This window comes from Mycteria americana, chromosome 5, assembly GCF_035582795.1.
Source record: "Mycteria americana isolate JAX WOST 10 ecotype Jacksonville Zoo and Gardens chromosome 5, USCA_MyAme_1.0, whole genome shotgun sequence".
NCBI classification, from domain to species: domain Eukaryota; kingdom Metazoa; phylum Chordata; class Aves; order Ciconiiformes; family Ciconiidae; genus Mycteria; species Mycteria americana.
Window position 1 is genome coordinate 12,817,494 of NC_134369.1, and position 24,301 is coordinate 12,841,794.

At 34.0% G+C, this 24,301-nt stretch overlaps 1 protein-coding gene across 7 annotated transcripts in view; it reads left to right on the forward strand.

The window, feature by feature from the left end:
- SBF2 (SET binding factor 2) overlaps positions 1-24,301 on the forward strand; it is a 282,365-nt gene that overhangs the window by 232,122 nt on the left and 25,942 nt on the right. For 4 of the 7 annotated variants that reach the window (XM_075502155.1, XM_075502153.1, XM_075502157.1 and 1 more), the window contains 8 exons: positions 1,478-1,676; positions 3,706-3,902; positions 8,832-8,969; positions 10,127-10,222; positions 13,944-14,015; positions 16,776-16,960; positions 20,918-21,094; positions 24,128-24,229. In XM_075502155.1, coding sequence (XP_075358270.1) covers positions 1,478-1,676; positions 3,706-3,902; positions 8,832-8,969; positions 10,127-10,222; positions 13,944-14,015; positions 16,776-16,960; positions 20,918-21,094; positions 24,128-24,229 — 1,166 coding nt within the window. The remainder of the gene's footprint in view (positions 1-1,477; positions 1,677-3,705; positions 3,903-8,831; positions 8,970-10,126; positions 10,223-13,943; positions 14,016-16,775; positions 16,961-20,917; positions 21,095-24,127; positions 24,230-24,301) is intronic. The other 3 variants (XM_075502156.1, XM_075502159.1, XM_075502158.1) reach the window with 2 other exon arrangements.

Consider the following 24,301-nt stretch of genomic DNA (forward strand, 5'->3'; position numbering starts at 1 on the left):
GCAAATTAAAAAACAATCCATTTTGAACTTGAGACAGCAAAATATCTTCATCTCCCTCTTCAGGTTAAGGACACCGATAGGAGCTCTTATAATCCCTAGCTTTTTTTGCACAGGAAAATGTTTTGCAAATTCTGATCACCAATATACCTGCTTTCATGAGAGAAAAAAGCATTTAGAAAAAAAAATTTTCAAAAAATGCACCCTTGTTTTATCTGAGTCGGTTATAGCTTTCCATTCAAAACTGTTAAATACCAAGTTTCTGTATGCCCCAAAATAAAATTATTTCTAAAACTCATGTAATTTGTTTCTCATTAGTGCACTTTATACTTGTAAATGTTTTGACAAATATGGAAACACAGAAAAAAGAGGAGATATCCACAGCGTTAAACTCTTTATTATTTAGGTCAAATAGAGAATTGTTGGGTTTGTCTGATGAGCTGCAGGGGCAATAAAATTATTCATTTAGCTTTTATGCTAAGATGCACAAAAAAAAAAAGTATATGGGTTCTACTCCTGTAAATTCTGAATGTTGTCTACTGCCACTAATTTTAATTGTATCATAGTTTTTATTTTTTAAAAAAATTTAATTTCCAGTTTTATAAAGTTCTGTTTTAAATTTAAATCTTTATATACTTTTCAGTGCCTCATTCATAAAGAAATACTTGCCCTCATACACACATATTTCAATGCTTGAGGTGGTAGCAAGTAACTGATACATGCTGTGAACAGTAAATCTGCTTTCAGAAGTATTTGGAAGTAGTTGGAAGTGTCAGTAACAGGCAGGTGGCAGGTTTTGTACAAAGACCTTGCCTGACTTGAATTTCAGTGTAGTTTGAACTTGTGACATGGTTTTTATCTCTCATGGTTAAAGGTTTTTCTGCTTTGGAAAGTGCAGCTGATGTGCACGGCTGGAGAAGGCTGCTGCTTGACATTGAAACTGAGGCATTAAGAAACCAGCAGTCATCTATTGTGAAATTATGTCACAGAAACATTTTTTTATTTGAACCAAGCCTTAAAAAGATTGTTACATCTTTTGAAGATAGTTTAAAAGAATTGCAAAGTCCATTTTATCTTGGATGTTTAATGAATTTATGTGTACATTTCTCATTATTCTGTCTTGTGTACATCTTTGTGTAGCAGCTGTGAGTTTAACAGGTTTTCATAAATTGTTGAAAGAAAGATTATCTGCCTTGAGTTCAAATGAATATATGAGAGAACTTTTTCCAGGATTTTAGTGAGAGAGTTGTCAGCCATGCCAGTCACAAGTGCAGTAGGTAACTGTGCAATATGTTCAGGTTTCCTGACTAAAATATTATTTTATTGTGTATAATTTCTATAAATTGTGGTTTGTATGTATTCTTGTCATTCGTCACTGACAGTAAGACAAACTAATATTTTGTTCAGAAGAAAATAACATCATTTTCTGTGTAACTGCTGGCCTCCCCAATAGCAAACTCTTAACGATTTTTAACTTTAGTTTCAGATGACAGCGAGCTGCACACGAGTGGTACCCTAAAAGCATCAGAAAAATCAACAATGGAGCAATTGGTAGAAAGAGCCTGTTTCAGAGACTATCAACGTTTGGGATTAGGGACCATCAGTAGTAACTCTTCTCGCTCAAAAACAGAATACTTAAGAATAACTGCAATGAACAGGATGTATTCACTTTGCAGGAGGTGAGTTTACCAATTCAGTCAAGTAGTTGAAAATAAAGATGACATTACACACATACCACATGATATATCCATTTAAGCAACTTATTCTGAGAAAATTTTTGTCTACAGTAGGAGTGTTCAACCAGTGACCTTGAAGCTATTTGTATTCCACTCAGAGATTCATCTTCTGGTGGCTGCATGTGTATTCATCAGATTTGGAAAGAGTGCCAGCAATGGTAGCCAGCAGTGAGCTTTCAGAACTGCCCTAGAAGCTCTGTCAGACAATACAAGTCTTCCTTCCTAGGTTCTTTCTGTAGCCCATGGAAAGAGAGTGCCCTTGGGGCTTTTGGAGGAAACTAACCTACTCTGAATTGCCTTTTTGAAGGAGTTTCTCTCTCTTGGCTTTCTACACTGATGTCTAAATCATTAGGCTATTTTTCAGCTTTCTGACTTGGCCAATGGAGTTATCTGGTATAGATAACTCACTCTCTCGGTATAGTTTCTGTAACTTGCTGTGTAGCTACTGGCAATTATTTATGTAATATATTTGCATATAAAATCTATTCTGTTCCTAAATAAAAAAGCAAGCCTCAGCAACAATTATACATAACTGTTTTCTTCAAATAAAAAATATGTTTTAAAATTTAATTCATGAAGGTATCTACACTACTTCAAAAGTTTGTCATGTGCTGAAAGTCACATGCTGTGTTTTAACACATGAATGTTACTAACTCCTTTTTTGTTGTGAAAGCTGATGTAGTTTACTACCACCACCCACAAAAATTCTTTTTAATACAAAAGCGTATCTGCATGAGTCATATCAGAAGAGCATTTGCATTCTCTACAGCCAGTTTTGGCTAGTCATTGCTTTCATTATGGATAATGAAATCACCAGTTCTTCATGGAAGAAGGGCACACAAGAAAATATTAGATCCTTTCTTGTTGTTTTCTGACTTATTTAGAGTAACAGACTAATAACTGGTTTTGTTCAATCACCATTAAGTGCAATGCAAATGAAGGCAGTAAATCTGTACATTTTTGTTATGCTTTGAACATTATGCAGACAACTCTTTCCTCTTTTAGTATCTGAGCAAATTACGAATCTCAGGATATAAATACTTATCTAGTGCCTTATTAGTTTGGTTACTCTGTTTTAAGAAGCAGACCTTAAATATTATGTACGCTGATTTTGTATGAGGGCAGGTCAATAAATGTCAAAGAACTGAACTTACAGGAACAGTGTATATTGTAGAGGAACAAAGTTGTTTAGTAAGCACTAACTTTTCCCTGCTCCTCATCTTAGTTTCTTCTTAACATATGAAATTGGCACTTAAATCGAATATTTTTTGGAGGAGATAGAAAATAATCTTTCATACTGCTTGAATCCTTCTTTCACTAACATGAACACAACTACCATCTTCCTGGGTTTTCCATTTTTAAAGTTATTGTATCAGTGAATTTCCTAATCTCTCAATGTATTGTAGTGTTTTAAATAGTATACAAAAATGCAGTTTCAAATACACTGTTCCAAGGAATCTGACTGTAAAATTTAAATGTATTTTGACATAAACCAAAAACTATTGTTTTAGTTGTGATACTTTAGGCAATCTAACATTCTTTCCTTTCAGTTCTCATATTTCATATCCAAGTGTCAAAACAAAACTACTGCATCATTTGCATGCCTCAGAATTCTCTTTTCTGTCATGCTCAAAATATGGCTTCATTATAGTGACAGATAAGAGATATACTAAGAAAAATATTACCAAATAAAATATAACCTTAAATGGAAAGAGACTAGTAGTGACAGTCTTACAAATTTTTTTGTAATTGTAGTTGTTTTTGAAATGTAGTTTTCTTTACAAATTAATGCATTTGCTAGGATTGGACTACAAATGAGAGTTACTAAATTAAAAATACTTCTAACAGCTGAGGTGTATTTTCATTAAGATGTATGTTCAGCCTGTAATTTTAGGAATTTTTTTTCATTGTTTAAAATTTTGAAAGCAATTTTAATTGCTGTTCAATTTTTTTCACCTTTTTGTCAATACAGTTATCCTGGGCTTCTGGTAGTACCTCAGTCTGTTCAAGACAGCAGTCTGCAGAGAGTTGCTCGCTGTTACCGTCACAATCGCCTACCAGTTGTCTGTTGGAAGAACACTAAAAACAGTACTCTTCTGCTTAGATCTGGGGGCTTTCATGGAAAAGGTGTTGTTGGCCTCTTCAAATCCCAAAACACACATACTACAGGTGAGTTGATGCAGCTAGGCTTTCTGTATAAGTAATTTTATATAGAAATACTTATTTTTCTAGAGGAAATCAGTGATATGATTGAATCAAAAGTCTCAGGAGATGAATGGTTATCTGATATTATATTAGTTCAGTTTAATTACTGTATGTCAAGAAGCGGATCCTGAATGGTATGAAAGTGGTTCAAAAAATGTCGATGAATAATTTGGAAGATTATATGTGTACCAAAAGTCTTCAGTAAAAGCTGGCAATCTGCCAAATGCAATGCAAACTTCCCCTGTTTCCCTTAAATTATCTTCTGCCTTTGCACTGGTTTATATAATGAGTGTATGTTGTCCCTTTTAATAGAGGATTATATAAAATATTAGGGAGCTCATTATCCATTGGATTTTCTCATGTTTTTCATTGTCATAGTAGTTTTAACTTTTATCTTTCTTTTATAAAGCATAGACCTGAAAGATTCTAGTTGGAGTCTTTGCATTAAGTAAATATCTTCCTTTGTGTGATCAAGACTGGACCAGCACAAGACTTGTCAGAATAGTTAATTTTTTAGAAGTATATAACATATTAGGGCAACATTAATTTTGGAAAGAACATTAGTTGACTTTCATCATTCACACGCAGTGTTTAGGATACTTATTATGGCTGCCTGGATTTCCATCTCTTATGCTGATAGTTTCTTCAGAGTTAATTTCATGCCAAGAGTGAATTTGGTATACTGCTGAAGAAAAAGTCATTATTCTCTTTAATCAAACTGATAGTTGTTTAGAAATTATTCTAGAATTAGGCCATAATTTTTCTTTTTCTCAAAAAAGAAAATAACAGGTACAATTGGAATACCAGGAACTCGTTAAGGTAGCAAAGAAATTCCTCAGTCCTGTTTATGTTTGCGTTTCACCCCGATAATGACTAAAATGCAATTAAAGGGTTTGACTCTACTAAATAGTTTGTTCTATAGAATTTTTCAAAACCTGTAACAAGCATACTGTACGAATATGTGCAAGTCGCATAGAAGTAGTTTGAAGATTACATGATTTAAATATTTTCTGCATAGTCCTCCTGAATTGTTCCTTCAGAGTATCTTTATGAAAACCACAATTTTATTACTTGAAAAGAACAGTTTATATCAGACATAATTTCTAGCTATATGAAGTTTTGTGTATATCAAATTCACCTTTAAAATCTCAAAATTTCAGATATCTTATTAGAAAAACATTTTTTACATCAGACAGTGTCTGGACTGGCTATTAACACTGATTTGTGAATCACTAATTATCTGCTGAATATTCACTGCTATAGCATTGATTCAGTGTGTCTTCAGTGTTTTGCAGTGGCATTTTTTAGTTGGAGTGAGGAGCAAAGTAGTGAATTGAGTTTTATATAATGCATTTTTTTTTTTTTAAAAGATTCATAAAATGAATCAGTGAAGTAGTGATAGTACTAGTTAACATAGCAGCTGCCAAAGCTGTGAGCTACACCAGTTGTTCCACAGGTTCATGGCGTGAATCCTAAGCATGGTAATTCAAATGTTAGTTTTATAAACTGATTTAATACTGATTGTCTTAGCTGAAATACTGGCCAGGTATCTTTAACATGGTATAAGTAAAATAAATTGCAAAAATTCTGCAGGTATAGGCTGCAAATTATAGAGACAAACACTTTTTTATTTTCTGTACTAGCTATAATTTCGATGTGCATGGGAGTATGAGCGCCTTCCGAAGCAAGATGTTCAAAGCCTGACCCATTAAAGCATGTTTCCTGTGTGTAATCTCATTGTTTTTTGTAGGTGTTTTCTTTTTTTAATTTTATTTTTTAAAAAAAAGTCTTTTATATTGCCATTGTCATACTTCCAGCAGTATATTAGGCAATAGATAATCTGGTTGACAATAACTGTATCTGTCAGACATTAGCTTCTGGAGTTACTCTTTCTTTTAAAATGTGAAGAAAATGGAGATTCTCCTCAGGAAGGTACTGCAAGGAAAATGGAAAATATTTATAGGATATTTATTTTATTCATAATGAAGCTTGGTGAAACAAACCTTTTGAAGAAACTGATCAATGAAGATAGTTATACACAGGTGCATGTATTTGCCTCAGTAGGAGTTGTGTACAATGAAGGAAAGTCTGTATTGAAAAATGCATTGTGATGCAAACTAAGAGGACAAAGATAATCTTGAGTTAAACTCAAGTTGACAGATGCATACCTTCCTAAGCAGAGATTTCATAGGAGTAGATTTTTATTAGGCGGTTCTGGATTGATACACAGAAACCAAGAGGACCTGCTGGAACTTAACGAACATTTTTGTGATTTCCTGTCACATTGTGTATTAAGCAAGTTTTCAAAGCATAGTTGAGATCAATATGTGATATAAGATTCACAGAACATATTTTTAATAGGAATTATGCACAGTACTAAATTGCTGTATGGAACCAAACTACATGTGCAACAGAATTCTATTTTTCTAATGTCTGTCCACAAAGGATTGTGAACAGATGTTTGAATATGAGATGGAGAGTATACCGGTCTTTTCAAAAGTTCCTTTGAAACATGAAAGTTTGTTTTTGCATTTCACTTCAGCCTTTCTGGGAATTTTTTTGCAGAGCATTGTAGTTCTAAATATGACATTCTACACCTGAATTACCAAGTATTGGTCAACTGCCATGTAGGAAGACCATTTATGTTTCTTGTATATAGTAACACTATCCAAGAGGGCAGTTATCTTGATATAGGCTGGATTATTGACTATATTAGGACCTGTTGTAAGATAAAGATGGAGCAACCTGCAGCCAGGCATATAGAGCACATATTAGCAGCTGAGGCAATCTGATTGCATTACTAAGCAATGCATTCTTTCCTGGGATTTATAAAATTGCTACCGAGATCTCCATCCCCATCTTTTGTTTAAATCTATGCTGTTGTGATGGCCTTCATGTCTGACACAGCACTTAAAATATCCATCATTTTATAGGAAGCCCTGTTCACCTGTGCAGGTAAGGGGTTCGTGCTTTGAGTCAACAGTATTCTTTCATCCCTTTATACTGCTGTTTAGCACTGTGTGAAAGGATGATTGGTGATAAGGATGAAGGGCAAATTTTCCATCTATAATCTTTCACAAGGACATTATTGCCCTGAATCTTTAATTCAGATATCTGCCCAATTCAGACACTAATTTTAACAGGGCTATTTAGATACTAATTTTAACAGGGCTATCTTGAAATTTCTTTTGCCACCTCCACCTAATTAAGTTACTATTAGTCTCCAGCATAGAATCTGATTGGACCATCACTGGAGAAAACTATTTGTAAATTACCATTGTGATTTGTCAAAATGTGCTCAATCAAATTCTTTGACTCTTTCTCTTTATCTCTTATTCCAAATCTTGGCTCTTGTGGTCAAGATACCAAATCCTGCTTTAAGCAGCTATGACATTTTTGTCCTATTTATTTATTGTCCTATTTATTGTCCTATTGTCCATTTTTGTCCTATTTATTTATTTATTGCAGTCCAGAGGTGGCTGCAATAAACTAGAATTCAAAAAATTTTGTTTGGCATTTGAAAAAAATCTGACTTACTAAGACTGGAAACTTTGTTGTTGTTATAGTATGGCCCAGGACCTGACCTTCATCTGCTTCCTTTCCTTTAAGTCCTTGCACCTGGACACAAATGGGTGAAGTTTTTCTGGTTAAGATTTGGGGGTTTTTTTCTTATTTTGGGGTTTTTTCCCTTGATTCTGTGTTTTGTTATTGGTTTCTTAATTTAAGTCTTAAAATTGTCTTGAGTGGACTGACTGTTTAACTTCAGTACGTTCTCAGAGCATCATACCTTCTCATCTTGCCTTTTTTTCCTCCGCCCTCTGTTTTTAAATTGTGTCTGTTTCCTCTCTGGCTTTGCTTTCATCCAGTCCTTTGCAGCCGCTTCTCTCTCTCTGAAATGGTCCTTCTCCATGTCTCCAGCAACTTAAGCAACACCAGTAACAATTGGAAAATTATTCTGTTTCTGAGATCTGTAGAGTAGTCATCTGAGACTACATGCACGTAAAGGATTATTCAGAGATTTTCAGAGAAGGAATTGTGGTTCTCACAACAGTGCAGCCCCCCCTCCTGCAAGTTACCTAAGCATGTAGAAAGACACTTCCTGAAGTTACCTACTGGTGAAGGAGCAGGTGGACTGTCACTAGGGAACAGGAACATTACTTTTCATAAGTGGTGATCCCTTGACATGTGTTATCCAGGTGTGCTTGCACTCTCCATCCTCTTTCCTCTCTTCTTCATTCCATTAAAAAGGTCAGATTCTGGGGGTAGGATACCTGAAGGACATGTAGATTGTGTCCATTGATGTCTAAATGCAGAAGAGTGCATGAACACTGGTGTCTTTTGATACATGTATACTTTCAGTAAGTGGGCAATATATCTCAAGGAACCTCCAGTTACAGGTAAGTAACCTTCCTTTACCTGGAATGAGGAAGAGCTGGTTGAGTATGGTTTTAACTCCTTTTGTTAAAGACACAGTTCTATCTGTTCTCTACACATTTTTTAAAAGGCTGAAATTTGCTGACCAGTAGCACAAACTTAGAAATGTTACTTTTCTTTCTGAGAGTGAAGGGAAAACTACATCATCTCCATTCTATTTGTATTAATCACTGGCTAATGATGAATGTTTTTAGCAGTAACCATGGGGTAACAGACTCTTTCAGAAGTTTAGCTTTGTGGAGTGGAATGCAAGAGAACATTGCTGGGTGCTGCTCTGCAGACAGATGATGAATATCTGAGCATCCTTTGTCATCAAAGGAATGGCTTTTTGAACCTTTGATGGACAAACCATGACATTTTCAATACTCTACTTTACGTAGTAAGCTTTTTATTTTGCTATTCTTTGTATTTATAAATGTACTTGTATTTTAATGTATTCCATTCTTCTTGTGACTCTAGCTCCTGCTTCTTTAGAATCTTCAAGCAGCATAGAACAGGAAAAATACCTACAAGCCTTACTGAATGTGATATCCGTCCACTGCAAAATGAATGGCAGTAATACTCTCACTGTTAGACCGGCAATTGCTCTGTCTCCAGGTAAAATTGGTTTATATAGTGCTTTTCTATGGTTAAGTTGAAAAGTGAGTTTTCTCTGATTTGGTGTTAGTTCAATTTGTCCCATATGAATGCTGTTGTTTCTTTATTGTTGCACTTTCCAGATAGCTTATTCACTCTTAGTTTCAGTGAATGTGTTTTCCATATGTAAAGCATATTTATAATCTTTCCCAAAATATTTTTCGGTATTCTTAATCTGACAATAAATTATTATCCACCTGTGGGTCACAGTTTTTGATGAAATTCACTTGAGTATGATGGGCCAGTCTTGAGGCATTAGTAATTTATTACAATTCTGGAACAAGTAAAATAAAGTTCTCCAGAATATTAAGATGCCAAATCTTTCCAGGTTTTTTTATATATCAAATGCAACAATTACATTGTATAACAGAATCAAAAGCAAAGATCCACTTTAAAGTCTTCTATAACAAATTAAGTGTATTGAAAACTGTATATTGAATAAGAGTGCCAAATTGAAGAGAATGCGAAATACTACTCTATTTCATATAATGAGAAAATACAAGATTGCAAGCTCAGATTCTATATGAACAAATGCACTATTTAGCTACAGCTGCAATGGAAGGTATATAGGCATTTTCATGTGTGTTACATACTCATAATTGGCTTTTAATGTCAGTTCCAAGCAGAGCTTTACTTGCAGTGGAAACTCTTTCAAAATATGCTATTTGAGTTATGCATATGTGGAACCATGAAGAAATGAATCAATGTGTTTTTTCAGTTATTTTGTGATTAAACCTGGTAAGGTTTATGTGAAGGTAACCCCAATGTTTTAGAAAGAGGAGTATGTGACTTGAAATTGTGTCTGTCTTGTCTTATTCAGTTGGTGGTAATCGGCCTAATATAGCCAAACAGTGGCTTTTTTTGTAAAATAACACCATTCCCAAAGAGTGCATGCTTTGCTTCATTTATTGTAAAATATGTTGATTGCTTAGCTGGATCTAACATCTCCATACTGTTGCCAATGTATACATGTGTCTTAAAAAATAAATCTGAAGTACAAAATTGGCAAGAATTAGCTGTATTGTGTGAAAAAGGTCATTTTTATCAGTTATGTTAAGTGTTAGTCTGAGTAACACTGTAGTTTTTTAATCTTCTATTCTTTTTTTGGCCGACTTTAGGCACTGAAAGGAGGGCTTCAAGAATGTCTACTGTGTTTAAGCAGGTAGTGCCAGGACATTTGGATGTAAATCTATCCAATAGCTTTACTCGAGGAGGTTAGTAAGACTAGCTCAAAGTCTATTACTTGAAATAATAAATGATAACAAAATGTTAGTGAAATAAAGATAATTACACTGCTTACCGATTCATTACTCTGTGAAACAACAAAATAGAAATTACATATTAGCCTCAGTTCACAACATTATTTAAGTATCTAATTTCTGTTTAAGTCCTTTACTTACCATTGAAATAAAGCTTGTTTCACGTTGGAAATCAGTGGAAAATTAATCACTCAATTAGGAATTATGTTTCTAAATACTTTGTGATTCATCCATATTTTTAATTTGTCTAAAATGTATGGCCTGAAAATGCATATTTTATATTACGATTGAATGCACTTTAGAATCTCCAATTACAGATCATTACAGCATTTCGCTGAAGATTAGCCGATGCTTCATAAAGTTACAAATAATCAGAATAATTTTACTCTAGGTAAAGGAGGGAGTTATGTGGCCAGGCTGCAATAAGTAGGGAGATACAGTGTGTTGTTTGGAAATAGTTATTCTTAGGTACAAGGGCTCATCAGTGTTATTTCTACAAGAAGCTTTCATTCTGTGAAATGGATTCCAACTACTTTTACTCTTCTGGTCTGATGAAATTGTTATGATTTTCTATATGCAATACATGCATAAATTAGTGCATCACATTCCTTAGATATATGTTTATTAGGATACGGATGAATGTATTTTCCAAAAAGGAGCATTTTGTGTTTCATTTATTACCTTTTAGCCCTGAACGCTGCTCTTACAATTATTTCTAAGCATTTAAAGTTGCTTTTCTTCCTTTTTGACTCCTTCCAGCTTTGTGACCAGTGCATTAACCATCTTACAGCAAATGCAGCTCAGATTTTCAGGGATGGGAGTGAGAAAGGCCGTAAGATACCTCACCTAAAATTAGACTTACTTTGACCTGCTGAGGTCCGTTCCAACCTAAATTATTGTGTGACAGAAAAACTGTAGCTTCATACGGGGAAGAATAAAACAATTTTGAAGAGACAAACTCTCAAAAGAGATGGACAGAATTAGAGAAATGAAGGAAGGAAGAAGGCAGGAGGGAGGGAGAAAGGAAAGAAGAAAGGAAAATACTCAGAGCTGTATAGAGAAGTTATGTGAGAATTGTAGCAGAAGGGAAGAGAGGAGGGGCGGTTAAATGGTGATCACCAAAGAATGGAAAATTCTGTGTGTTTTCATTAGTCATAGTATATGCCTATTTCATATCTAAAAGTTCTGTTTATGTTCTCTGCTTCACTGTCTGGTTATTGTAGTACATGGAGATGAAAAAACATAGTGATTTTAATTGGATAGGTAAAATGGCTAGGGACCTAAGAGAACAGGAGTTAATAGTGTCTGGAATTGTTAGATAAATTGGTGGCTGTGCCCAGCTTGACTTTGTACTGAAATAGTGAAAATGCTGGGTAGCTGACAGCAGATGTTTGGTTGTATTCCATCCTCTTGTGTTGCGACAAAAGTGCCAACAGTGAAGTGGTGCTGAGGGGCATTGAAGGTGCTCCAGATAAGTAAGGGAAAGCTTGCTGGTTGACTGTATGGAAGCTGTCGTTTGAAGATAAAAGGATTACTGAAATAACTATTGCTGGTTTCTGGGGTTAGAGTTTGTGGTAAGTGTGATAGGATGAGTTTGTTGCTATTCAGTGAGGAAAAAAGGAGTCTCAAGGCAGTATTAGGTCACAGACGTGTTGTTTTGTTGGATGTTGAAGTCGCTTGGCTAAATTTCAGCAGTAATCAGGAAGAGGGCAGAGAAGTTATCTTGTGTCTTGCTGGATTGATGCCACACCTGCTCTATATATCTGAAAGGTGTAATTACAGCCCAGCGTCTGCAGTCTATTCACAGTTCAGCAGGATACATGAGGACTTTGCTGAAACATAAGAATGTTTGACAAGTACAACGGGAGCCCTAGTGAAGGTGAGAAGTTGACAGGGTAAGAGAGAACAGAGAAAGGGAAAATCTCCCTCTAGAGAAGTAAACATTAGGTTTTTTAGATTAGCTAACAATTCTTTTAGAAAAAACTCTAAAATACACAAAGTATATAGAATCTCTGAAATTGTTGTTCTCAAATAAATTGATTCACATGATTTATTATTGCAAAGTTTTTTACTGCTTTTTCACAGCTAGTTATATTTCACATGTGAAGTAGTGTCACAAGACTGTATGCAGGACCAAAAATACAGGGTTTTGGTCAGCTGAAAAAACAGTTATTTTATGCAGGCAGTCTCTCCTTTGTATTCCTAAGAATAACTGAAAAAGGGGGGGAGGGGGGAGGACAATGAGGTTAGCTAGTTACTTTATCATAGCAAGCAGCTATGGATTATGCACTACACTGTACAAAATACAATAGCAGTATTTTTGTGGTTTTGATTCTGGATCCCTCTTTCTTTCCTTGTTTTTTATTCTCACACATATCAGGACTCAAAAGCCAGGTTCAGCTATGATACACCAATTGAAAATGACATTTTCTATTTTTTGGGCCAGAGAATGTATTTTTAATACACATCCTTTTAAAATTTAAGTTAAAAGATATGTGCCAGTGCTTGAATAGTATTTCTCATTTTTAAAAATCATCATTGTTATGAATACTCATCAGTTGTCCTGAATATTTCTGTCCATGTCATGTATGGTTTTTTACTTTATCTGGGAACATTGTAACAAAGTCCTTGCCTAAAGCCCAGTTAAGTTGTTTCTGATCTGAAATATTTGGCCAAATACTTGTATTTCATAATATATTTTCATTCTTGGACCTCTTTTTTGGCAATAGTTTGATTGATCTTTCATAAGAATTATAAGTTCACTCAAAATACATACCTCTTCTTCTTATCTTACTTAATAAGTATAGTGTGGTTCTATAGAATAGCACTTCTTACCTGGCATTGTTGTGTAATTTAGTAGAATAAAATGTTTTCTCAGGATGATTTGCTGCTGTTGGAAAAATACTAGAATATTTATAATTAATAAATACAGACTCAGGTCAAACATTTATTTTAAAAGCAGGAGACATTAATAGTTTGAGTATGTTTTAATAGAATATTTGTATTAAAAGAAGTTGCTTACGTTGATGTGGCTTTTGAGTCAAAAATACACCCTCTGATATGCATATAAGGCTCCCACTGAAAATGAGAATTTTTGCAAGGGGGGAGGAGATCTCTTTCTGTGATAGATATTACGTGTTTTCTAAATTATATACTTTTATACAGTCCTTTAAAAATGTTTGTAGGTGTATAGAACTATCATCTTGTACTCTGATTTGATTTTGAGGCCCATCAAATTATGTACCTAAAACAGTTTTTAAAAAAAGCACTAAGGTTTGGGATTTTTAATTAAGCTAACTTTCAGCTGGATAGAAGCTTTCAATAAAGTATTCAGCAGAATGATTTAATCATTACATTTCCTTTGGTACTATAATTATGGAAAAACACATGATGGCTGTGCTGCATGTTTGAAACTATTGCAATGACAATGAAAATTACTCCTTTTTGATAAATGGGTACTTCCTTCCCATTTTATATTGGTTTTCTGGCTTGATTGATGTTTTGTCTTGTGATGACTAAGATTTGTGCTGTCTGATAAATCATGAGCTATAAAGAAATTCAATATATTCTAGATCTTTGGAAATTAATAAGTAACCCTTTTCTTTTCTCCTGCAATGTGTCTCGCTGCAATGTGCATTCCATTCCTCCTCCTTCTGTCTTAACTGTTATCTGCCAGTGCTTGAGTACAGAGATAAATGTTTCACTCATTCAAATTCCAAATCAGCAACTAAGGGAAGAGTCCATCAAGGTACTGTATTCTGTGTCCTGAAAGCACATTCTTTTCTACCATCTCCATAACTACTACAATATCTTAATACATGCTAAAGTGATACTGACAGAAAGCATTGATTCTGCATTAACAAAATGTTGGGGTTTTAGTTCAGTGTTGTGGTTTTGTTTTCGGGTGTTTTGGCCATTGAATGTACGATGCAGTGACAGTGATTAGCCACACACTTCACCATGTTATTCTTTAATAAAGTTATTCTTTAATAATCTTAATAATGTTAATGATCTAATGCGGAGTGATAGTAGAAAATTTTCTGTGTGAAAATTTTAAACTGCAGAAAATTAATTCTGCAAAAGAGCATTTAGTGCTGCTACTGCTTTAGTAAAATAACTAAGAAATACTGTTACCTAGTCAATGAACTTTCTTTCCAAAATCATTGTTAATGTTAGTGAACAGGGAAAAATTGATTTCTGCCAAATTAGAAAGTTATAATTATATGATATATGCCAAATAATTAAAGCTAGATACTGCTAACAAAAAATAAAGCAAAAAATACTAGGCAAAATTAGAATAGAAATATAATTGTGTCTTTTAATCACTGTTATCCGTCACTGGTAAACATGTTCATCTGCATGTTTGTAACCAGTTTTGTTGCCTTTCATGTTCTACAGGTGCTAGTGATGGCCTGCATTTGTAAAATGTTAGGAAGCGTGACTGTGTGTTTTTGTATATATCATCTCTGGGGACAGTTGTCTGTGTTGGAGCTAGCATTTTTTTATACCAAATGAACAAGAAATTACTTCTCTTATTAAACGCTTGCTGTGATTTCTGCTTGCTAAAGTTTTCATTACTTCATCTGTAGTAGTTCAGATGTGGAACAAAAGTTTATACTAAACATACTACTTTACTGTGTGAGGTATTTTATAAAACTGGCTGTCTTTGAAGTGGAAACTGTTCAGAACTGTTACCAATTCATAAGTTCCTAGCCAACCATTCTCAGTTACTCATATTTGTTTGCTCACATCTAAGACTAGCAGCCAGACAGGCAGATAAGCTAAACTGTACAGACAAGTCCCTGTTGAGGATTACTGTACAGAATTATTGTTTAATAGAAACATAATCCTGCTTCTAAAAAATAGAATAAAATTATTTTGCTGCTTGAGCTATCTCAGTGGAATTTTACTTTATCTGCAGCTTTTTTCTTCTATGCAAGAAATGTTAACTATGCATATTACTGGATTTTACTGAAGGGGTTGGAGGGTTTTTTTGGTACTGTATATCTAAATTTCTACTACTACATGGTATCTCTGGTGCCTCTTTTGGATATCTTGCTTCACAGATTTATGGACAAGAGTCTCTTCTGATAATCTGATTTACTGCATATTGAGTTAAAGAATTTCACACTATCATTTGAATGCCAAATTTAGTATACTTAAAGGGATTTGATTTTCAAGTAGTGCTATTTAAATTCTGAAAATCAAGTACCTTTCACATAACTCACATTGGACACACAAAAACATTGGACACACTCACAAAATCATTGTTATTAACTAAGGCACAAGAAACAGAAAAATATTCACTACTTGTCTTTTCTTCTGCTGGTGCTAAACAGGCCTTGGCAATCTGGTTTATCACTACTTTATCTTATGTTGAAATCATGAAGTTTACTTAAGCATGATCAGATCAGAGCATGTCTGTGTGCTGTAGGAATTTCCTCCTCTGGAAATGACAATATAGCTGCATCTGCAAGGCACAATACACAAACTAAAAACGCTGTTGAGAGGCAGAGGTTAATTGGTTGGTACAATGCCATTCAAATATCGCTGTGCTGCTTTCAGATGCAAGTCCGTGGTTCCACATCACGCTGCACTGTTTCAAGCTCATGTTGTTGCTAGCTTTGGGATTTCTGTACCGTGCCCTGCTGCCAGAGTAATGGTGATCTTACTACCAGATTAAAACTGTAACACTGTGATCTTCTAGGCATCCTTCTCTCTAGTCACACAACAGTACCATAGTCACATCTGCTAGAATATAGTCGTGAAACACATGATTAAAAAAAGAACTTCCTTAAATTCATTTTCATTTCTAATTGTCCATTAGACACAGACAATTAGAAACTAAAATTAATGGCATTCTGCATTTTAGTCATGGCATTTCAAGAGTAAATATGGAATACTTTGTCCTGAAATGTAGTATTTGAATTGATCAACCTTATATACATTTTCATTATAATATGATATGGTTGATACTATTACATTGTGTAGGGCAAAAGGAACACAAGAATTCTAGGTAACAGGGAATTTTAGGTGATACTATTTCTGTTTTTGAAGAAAGTAATTATATAATATTCTTACTTAGACTTCCAAAATAATGTGCCTTTGACAAGGAAATACATCAAATTTTTGTCCCTACTTTTGAAAAGAACAACACTAGCAATTTCATTCCCATACACTTAAATGGACATTAATTACTTGCAAGTTGTAATTCATTTTATCTTTGTATTGCTGATATCATAGCAACCATTTTCTCTACAATAGAAAGCGCTGTGCAGAGTTTGATTAGTATCTTAGGTGAAATGACAATGCAGTAGGATGCTTTCAACAATTTTTGTTCTGAAGATATTTCTTTCCAGTACGTGCTGTTAATTATGTCCTATGAGGGATGCAAATGACATGTTTAAGCACTCCGCTTTCCAAATTATGTTTTAGCATATGCCTTAATAATTATGATGTCCAGTGCCTCAAGCAAAATGGTTTTTAAATATTTTTCATTTTTGTGAAGGTGTATGGGCGAGTCTTCGTTCAAGCAACCGATTTATCAACACTCAGACTCCATTCATTGATGTTGGTGCAAGACTTGCAGGGAAAGATAACACCACTTCCTACAGTAGCAGCACTTTTCTGCAAAGTCAGCTTTTGAGACGGCAAGCAGCCCTCTATATATTTGGAGAAAAATCTCAGTTACGGGTAATGGCAATTTTTTTTTATGTTAACATAGTTTTTATTTGGCTCAAGTTTAATAACCCTAATGTTTTTACAAAACAGTAAATAATATTCCAGATAAGGCGGATGTATAACTCTCCTAAAAGTGTAAACTCTTACAAGGATTATTCCTATACGCAGAATAACAATTAATGCTGTGTAACTCGCTGGGGGGCTAGGGAGGTGAAAATCAAGCTCTGTGGTTATACAATACAACAAAGTTAACATAAATTAAAATATACTAAGTTATCTTAAAAAGCAGTTAAAGATCAGTCTAAAACTCACAAAAGTTCTGTGAACAGAACTGTGAATTTGTCACTTTTGGTCAAGTGCTGATCTGTAGTAGACCTAAGAGATATGAAGATGGGTAGCAGATGACTAGAGGAGTGGAGTAGCTTTTGTACAAGGTAAGAGCATTCAAATTGGGAAAGACATGGCTAGGAAGGAAATACATTGCTAGGCAACAGAACATCCAGCAAAGCCTTCATATTCGGAAGTCACCATGTCTTCACTGTCTTAACTGTCTCCCTGCACTGACTTTGCAGGGCAGCAGAGTTTGGCTCTGCTCAGTGTAGTTGCTGCGGTAAAGATGAATGATGGGACTGTAGGCAAATGGAGTGGGGCTGGTGGAGCGGCAGTGGAGCTTGCTGCCCCTTTCAGAGACTGTTCAGAGCTATTCCAAGGGAAGTGCTGGAGTTCTGTGTCTGTAAGTTCTTGCTTTCAGAGCCATGCTTAATTACACCTGATAACATACTACTATACTCTGATTTTACTGACTACTCATCTAATGTTCAGCTGAGTCGTCATCTCAGTGATTGCTATTTTGGGAAACATGAAACAGGCTTATTTGGTAATTTAAAGTCCAGTTTTATTTTTCCTGATGTGTTAAATATGTTATGAAGCAAATGCAATGTTGTTAGTCAGGAAAGTGATTACCAGAGAAGAAAACCTTTGTTACTGTGGGCAGCACTTAAACTCACATGAACCCAAATTGATGTGAATAAGGCCAACCCAGAAGTCTGTCCATCCTTATCTGATGACATGAAGATGACCATGATGTCTACAGTTTTGTACACCTTTTTGGATAGATTTTAATATTTTAGATGCAGTCATTTAACAAACAGGTATCCTCTACATTAATTCTTCATAGTTTTACCTTTTTTCAGAAAATGTTTGCACATTATTTTTTTTTAAATCTCTGCATTCAAAGATTGAAAATTCAATTGCTTTCTACTTTCATATTCAAAATGTGAGCATACATAAAGTATTATGTATTTTTTGAAATATATAACTTTCAAAAGCAGTTATTGGTAGTAGGAAAATACATCAGTATTCAATTCTTTCTGAACCTATGTTATACCGGGAGATGGAAGAATCATGCTGTATCAGAATGATGAATCAAAATTCTTTGCAAATTTTGTTTCTATTTTGACTTTTCTTTGTAATTTCAAATGTTCTTCTGTATCTTATTTGTATTTTCAGTTGTATTTTTAAATGATCGTTATGTAACGGGTATTAGTTCTTATTCCATTTTTACTTTGTCTTTTATAATTGGTTTGCAAATTCATTTTCCTTTTGGTTTCTTCATTACACATTGGTACACAAAGTAGTCAGTTTTAAGTAGTTAGATTTCATTTGACATTCTATCACTTTCTAATATAATTAACATAACAATAATTTACAGAAGTATCCTGTTAAGTCTATAATCAAAGTGTTCTGATTTAATTTAATAAAGCATAAGAATATAACATAAAAGACTAAACAGAAATTTCAAAACTAAACATCATTTCTCATTATTAGAACAAACTGTTCTTTTGAACAATAAGAAAACTGTTCATTTTCCTGCAAAATTTTTCTGTTTTATTGAGTTGGCATTTTCATTTGCCTTTCTGGAGAACAGTCTTCCCAAAGTTTTCAAACAGGTCTATTCATATCAATTTTTCATCTTGTTAAGTCTTCTTGTATAACCATAACCCCCAGAAGGCTCTGGCAAAGGAGACACTTTGATGAAAAGGAATACAGGAAGAGTAATGCAAGAGAAACGATTACATAGAATTAAATTGCCATAATCCAATTATTCACATAGTAACAATTATTCACATTTCTGTTTGATTTCTTAATGAATGATAAGTGAAGAGTTCAATCAAGCAGCTAAAGATATGTAGTAGAAACATCTTTAGTCTGCTGCTTTGAAGTGACCCTTTAGACCACTTGGGCAAAAAATGGAAGTTGTTTAATGTATCAGCAGTCACAAACTAGGTGGGGATAATATGTTAGTGCTTGGTATAGATTAAAGCATTTTTAATATATTACCATACAGGCATGTATTATTATGCAGAATATGAAAAGAGCTGACTATTGGATGTATGAACAACAAGCATTGGACAAAATCAACGTGAAAAAGTCTGAAGTCCAGTAGGGTGTATATAATTTGGAAATTGTTTAAAAATCAGTACTTCAAGGATCTTTACATTATGCTGGATGATTTCCTTGCTGGCTTAGAGCTTACAGGTTTTTCACTTTTGTTTTGTTTTGTTTTGTTTAATAATACAATTTTGCAGAAGATGAGTCATCTCTGGGCATTTCTACGGAAAAGTACATTGTGTTAGCAAATGTAAGCATAAAATTACATAGTGATTAAGTGATTGTTTTGAACCTTCTCTCCTTTATTTGTATCTAGTCTATAAGATCAATTCAGCTTTTGTTTTTGTAGAAAGAAATGTTGATTTTTGATTGTGAAGTGTTTTCCTAGCTTTTGTTAGCATCCTGCTAACTTAGAATTTGCTGGCTTTGTAAAGTGCCTGGCAGAGCATGCATTACTGATGTTGAGTCCTATAAGGACCTGCTTTATTCTGCTAGATAACATGTCACATAAATCGATGATACAAATAGAAATATATAACATTTTAAGGAAATTGTACTACTTTTCTCAATTGCTTTTATCATACATTTTTACAACTTCGCATTCTAAAAAAGCAAGCTTGCTAGTTGAGCTATTGAATTGATTTTTGAACAATGCAAAAATATAAACAGAACTAAATCTGGGCTTTCACTTTCCTACCTTTTTGCTTGGCATCCTATGAAGCAGCTTAATGAAGATTATTTGCAGGCCAATTTTAATTCCATGAAAGAGAAATTTCTGAAGAAAACTGAAAAAGTTTGCTGTGAAGATCTTCAGTGATGAGATGAGAATTTGATTTTCCTAATAATGTTCTCCATATTATCTTTTCCATCCTATTCTTTTTTTTTTTGTTAGCTAACTTGATCTCTTAATTCAGTCCTCCTCTCTTATTGCTCATTTTCTAAATGCAGTAAGTAAAACAAAACACAAAGAATTCTGCTAGAAAAACCTCACATACCTCTTTGAAATTATATCAGGTGTTCCCTGACTGCTATTCTGTGTTGAACTCGGTACTTTAGACAACTGTGTCAATGTGCAGTTGACCGCTTAGATGAGTCAGCTAGTGTGTAGTTTTGGGGGTTCTTTTTGGATTTGGGGGTTACTTTTTGTCTTTATTGAAGTACTAGAATCTGTCCTGCACTGTTGGTATGTCATCCATACAGTTATTTTAATTTTTATTTATCTATTGTTAATTTGCTTTAAAAATCCTAAATTAAGCACATTATGTTGTGTATAAAGAACTCAACAGATTTATCACCCAACTTTGGGGTTTTATGACTATAATTATTATTATTAAAAATATGACTGCCGTGCAGTACATTCTGCTGTTATGAGTAGTAGATGGGTACTTTATTATGGTACATTTTGCAAGTGTTGTAAGGATTTTTATTATCCTGGGCAGGTGTTTAACTAAACAGATTTTTAATTAGGAATTGAAATATTTAGCAATAAAGCAGGCAAGACTTTGAGATTTGATGAGACTGTCAGTGAAAAATATGCTTCCCTTTTAAATTACATCTGCTGTTGTCCTTTTCATACAGGGATTCAAACTTGATTTTGCCTTGAATTGTGAATTTGTTCCTGTTGAATTCAGTGACATCCGACAGACAAAGGCAAGCTTTAAAAAGCTGATGAGAGCTTGTGTTCCCAGCACTATTCCTACAGATTCTGAAGCAACATTCCTTAAAGCACTTGGGGAGTCAGAGTGGTTCCCACAGGTAATTTATATGACAGGCTAATAATCTATATGCAGTGCTGCTTACACAAAATAAATTTCAGGCTCTTCTGACAGAGAACTATTGTGTTCTAACCAGCTGTTCTTCTTTCTTCATTGTAATTATTTTGCATACTATCAATTCTGTCATTACATAAGCATTATTATTTTAATACAATCATAACATTTACAAATGTGGGAGGCATTTTTAATAGCAATTTATGGTTTATAACATGGAACACATACACAAGTAGAGATGACCATTTTTTCTGCCTATATAAATTTATGATCTTGGGTTTAACTGCTTTTTCTTATTTTATATACTTTAAAAATCAGAAAAAAATACAGAACAATAAAGAGCCTTTTGATTTTAAAACCGATGTTCTTCATATGTGTTCCCACCTGGAATTTCCATATGCACAAGTATTTCACAAATAAACTAGCATCTGTTATCTGTTGTGGGATACAGGGAAGTGTTTGCGGGGAAGAGGGGATTGTGTATGTGTTAATCTGTTCTCTCTGAATCTGTTCCTTTACTTCCCTACTCCATATTCCTTTACATAAAGATTAACCAAACAAAGGCAAGACTGGAAGTAACTTTGCAAGATTCAAATTAAGAAGGATGTGGGAAAGTCAGCTCTTTGTAAATCTAAAACCATTTTAATTATAGTGAATGTTTTTTAACAGTTGCATGTTATGTTTAGAATCTTCTGCTGAATATATTCTTCGCAAATGCAATTAGTCATAGAAAACAGAATATACTCTTATGCCGATTTCTTAAGGAGGAAATACATGTAACACAGTCATTTCAGTAATTACACATCAGAAGACGTACTCCTGGTTGAAATGTGCTACAGTGGCTTAACTTCTTCCCTTGAGGTATGATCATTCCTTAGAGAGCCTAGGAGCTGGTCATTGCTCTGTCTGGCCACCAGATTCTTCAGGAAGGGGAGAAGTGGGAAGAGCATGAAGACTTGACTTCCTCATCATGTGAACATTTTCAATCACGGTGTGGTTCAGCAAGCTGATAAGTGTAGATAAATGAATTGATGAAATAAACATGTCCCTATAGCAGCACAGAGATCAAGGGGAGATTATAACATTGGAGTTCCTCTCTTTTGGCATATTTGAGAGGAAAAGTAATAGTGTATCACTCTTTGCTCAGGACTAGATCATAATGTCACACATTAGCTGTGTGACATTTAAACCACATTTCTGTAGTTTGAATCATGTTGTATGTGACTTATGTGATAAAGTTAATTTATGACTGATTTGACACATTTTCTACTATTCCTGTGAAACAACATAGATCTGTCATCTTGGAAATGTGTTTTTATTGTATTAAGCTTTCCTCTCCTGGGCAATAGAAGTTATGCAGTATTGATTTTAACACTGTATAGGCTAAATATTTCTTTATAAGGATGTGAATACATAAGAAGAACTTTGAAGTGCTGCCTTATTGTCTGAATACAAATGATAAAAATAGTATTTTGCATTTTTTTCTATTGAATATGTATAACCAGATTGCATATGAGTTTATTCATTAAGGACAGCAAAATCAGCCTTTCTTCTCTTCTACTGCCTCAGAAATATAGAACAATAACAAACTGCTTAGTTTTAAAAGTAGTGCTCTTTTCAATCTTTTCCTATTAAAAATTGCAGGAAACTTAGTTTCTTTTAGTTTTTAAGTAATGGCTATGTGAATGTTCAGAGGAATTAAGTGTTTTCCATCACAATTTCCATGGTAATATTCATATGATTGGGGTTTTTTTAAGAGGAAAAAAGCAGACTGCCCTAAACAAGGATGAATTTTCTAGGGTTTAACTGGTCTTTGGTTGATCGTTTTTCCTCTTATTTTCTCCAATTTAATTTTGTTCTCCCTGAGTTACTTTCCTGTGCCTTCTGTACTTTCTGAACTTACTTTTTTTCCTTGCATAAATGATCTTAGATGTCTCTTGCCATCTTTTGTTTATTTGTTTTCCTATACTGCCTTCTCCCTTCTTTCAGGCTTTCATCTTTCCTACTGCTGCTGTTGGTTGCATTGTATCCAGTGTCTGCAAAGAGCAATTTCATTCTACTGTAAAAAACTGAATTGCTTCCATATTGTCTATTATGTTGTTTACCAAGAATGCTGTCATAGTGTGACAAAAATGGTAGAAACATCATATAGATGTTCCTTTTAGTAATAATAATGTGAAGTCTCATAGTAATATAAAATTGCTCAAATTTGCCTAAATTTTTTAACCTGCTTATACCTATCATGTTTGAATCAATCTCATTCAATTCAGTAACCCTTCCTAGGGAAATGAACTAACTCACCTGCTCAAGGCATTTTAGTATCACTGCATAATCAATATTAGAATACAAATAATTAAGGTGTCCTCTTTCCATATGTTTTAGCCAGTCTGGCCAAGTATAAGAAACACTGTTTAATCTATCGAAACTATTTCCAGGTTATAGAAATGGGATTTTTCTGTGTTTGTTTTTAGGTTTGTGGTCTGATTTTTTCATTATTATTATTATTATTGTTATTATTAAGTTCATTTATTTCCAGCTTCCATGGGATTGAGCAGTAGAAATATTATCTTGTAAATATCTTACAAGGGTTCTCCCATCAAAGTACTTAGTGACTTTATGGAACCTTAACATTTCACAGGAAATGATTTTAGTGTTAAGCGCAGGATGGAATTTCTCTACAATAAATCTGTCAACTGTGTTGTTCCCATTCTCCTTTTTATGAGAGCTATTTTATTACAGTACTCATTGGTTTTAATAGTTTTAAGTTCCTGTCTTCAAATCTTTGCTTAGTTTTGTTGTAGTTCAGATGAAAATCCTGAGACTGTTACATTTTATAGGTTTCTAATCTGTTGCATCAATGCATTTCTCTGTGCTATATGTAGATTTCAGAATACATAGTTTAATATTAAAAATGAAAATATTTATTTATAATATCTATTTAATATATATAAGAATAATATAATAATATAAGAAATGTATCTTATACTTGAGTATGTTACTTATTTGTAATACTTTATAGCTTCACAGGATAATGCAGTTGGGTGTGATCATCTCTGAGCTCCTGGAAAATGGTTCTTCTGTTATGGTTTGTTTGGAAGATGGCTGGGATATTACTGCGCAAGTAAGCCACTGTTAAAACCTTGAAATAGCTAAATATTAAGAAAAAACACCAGACAATACTTTTTTACACAAG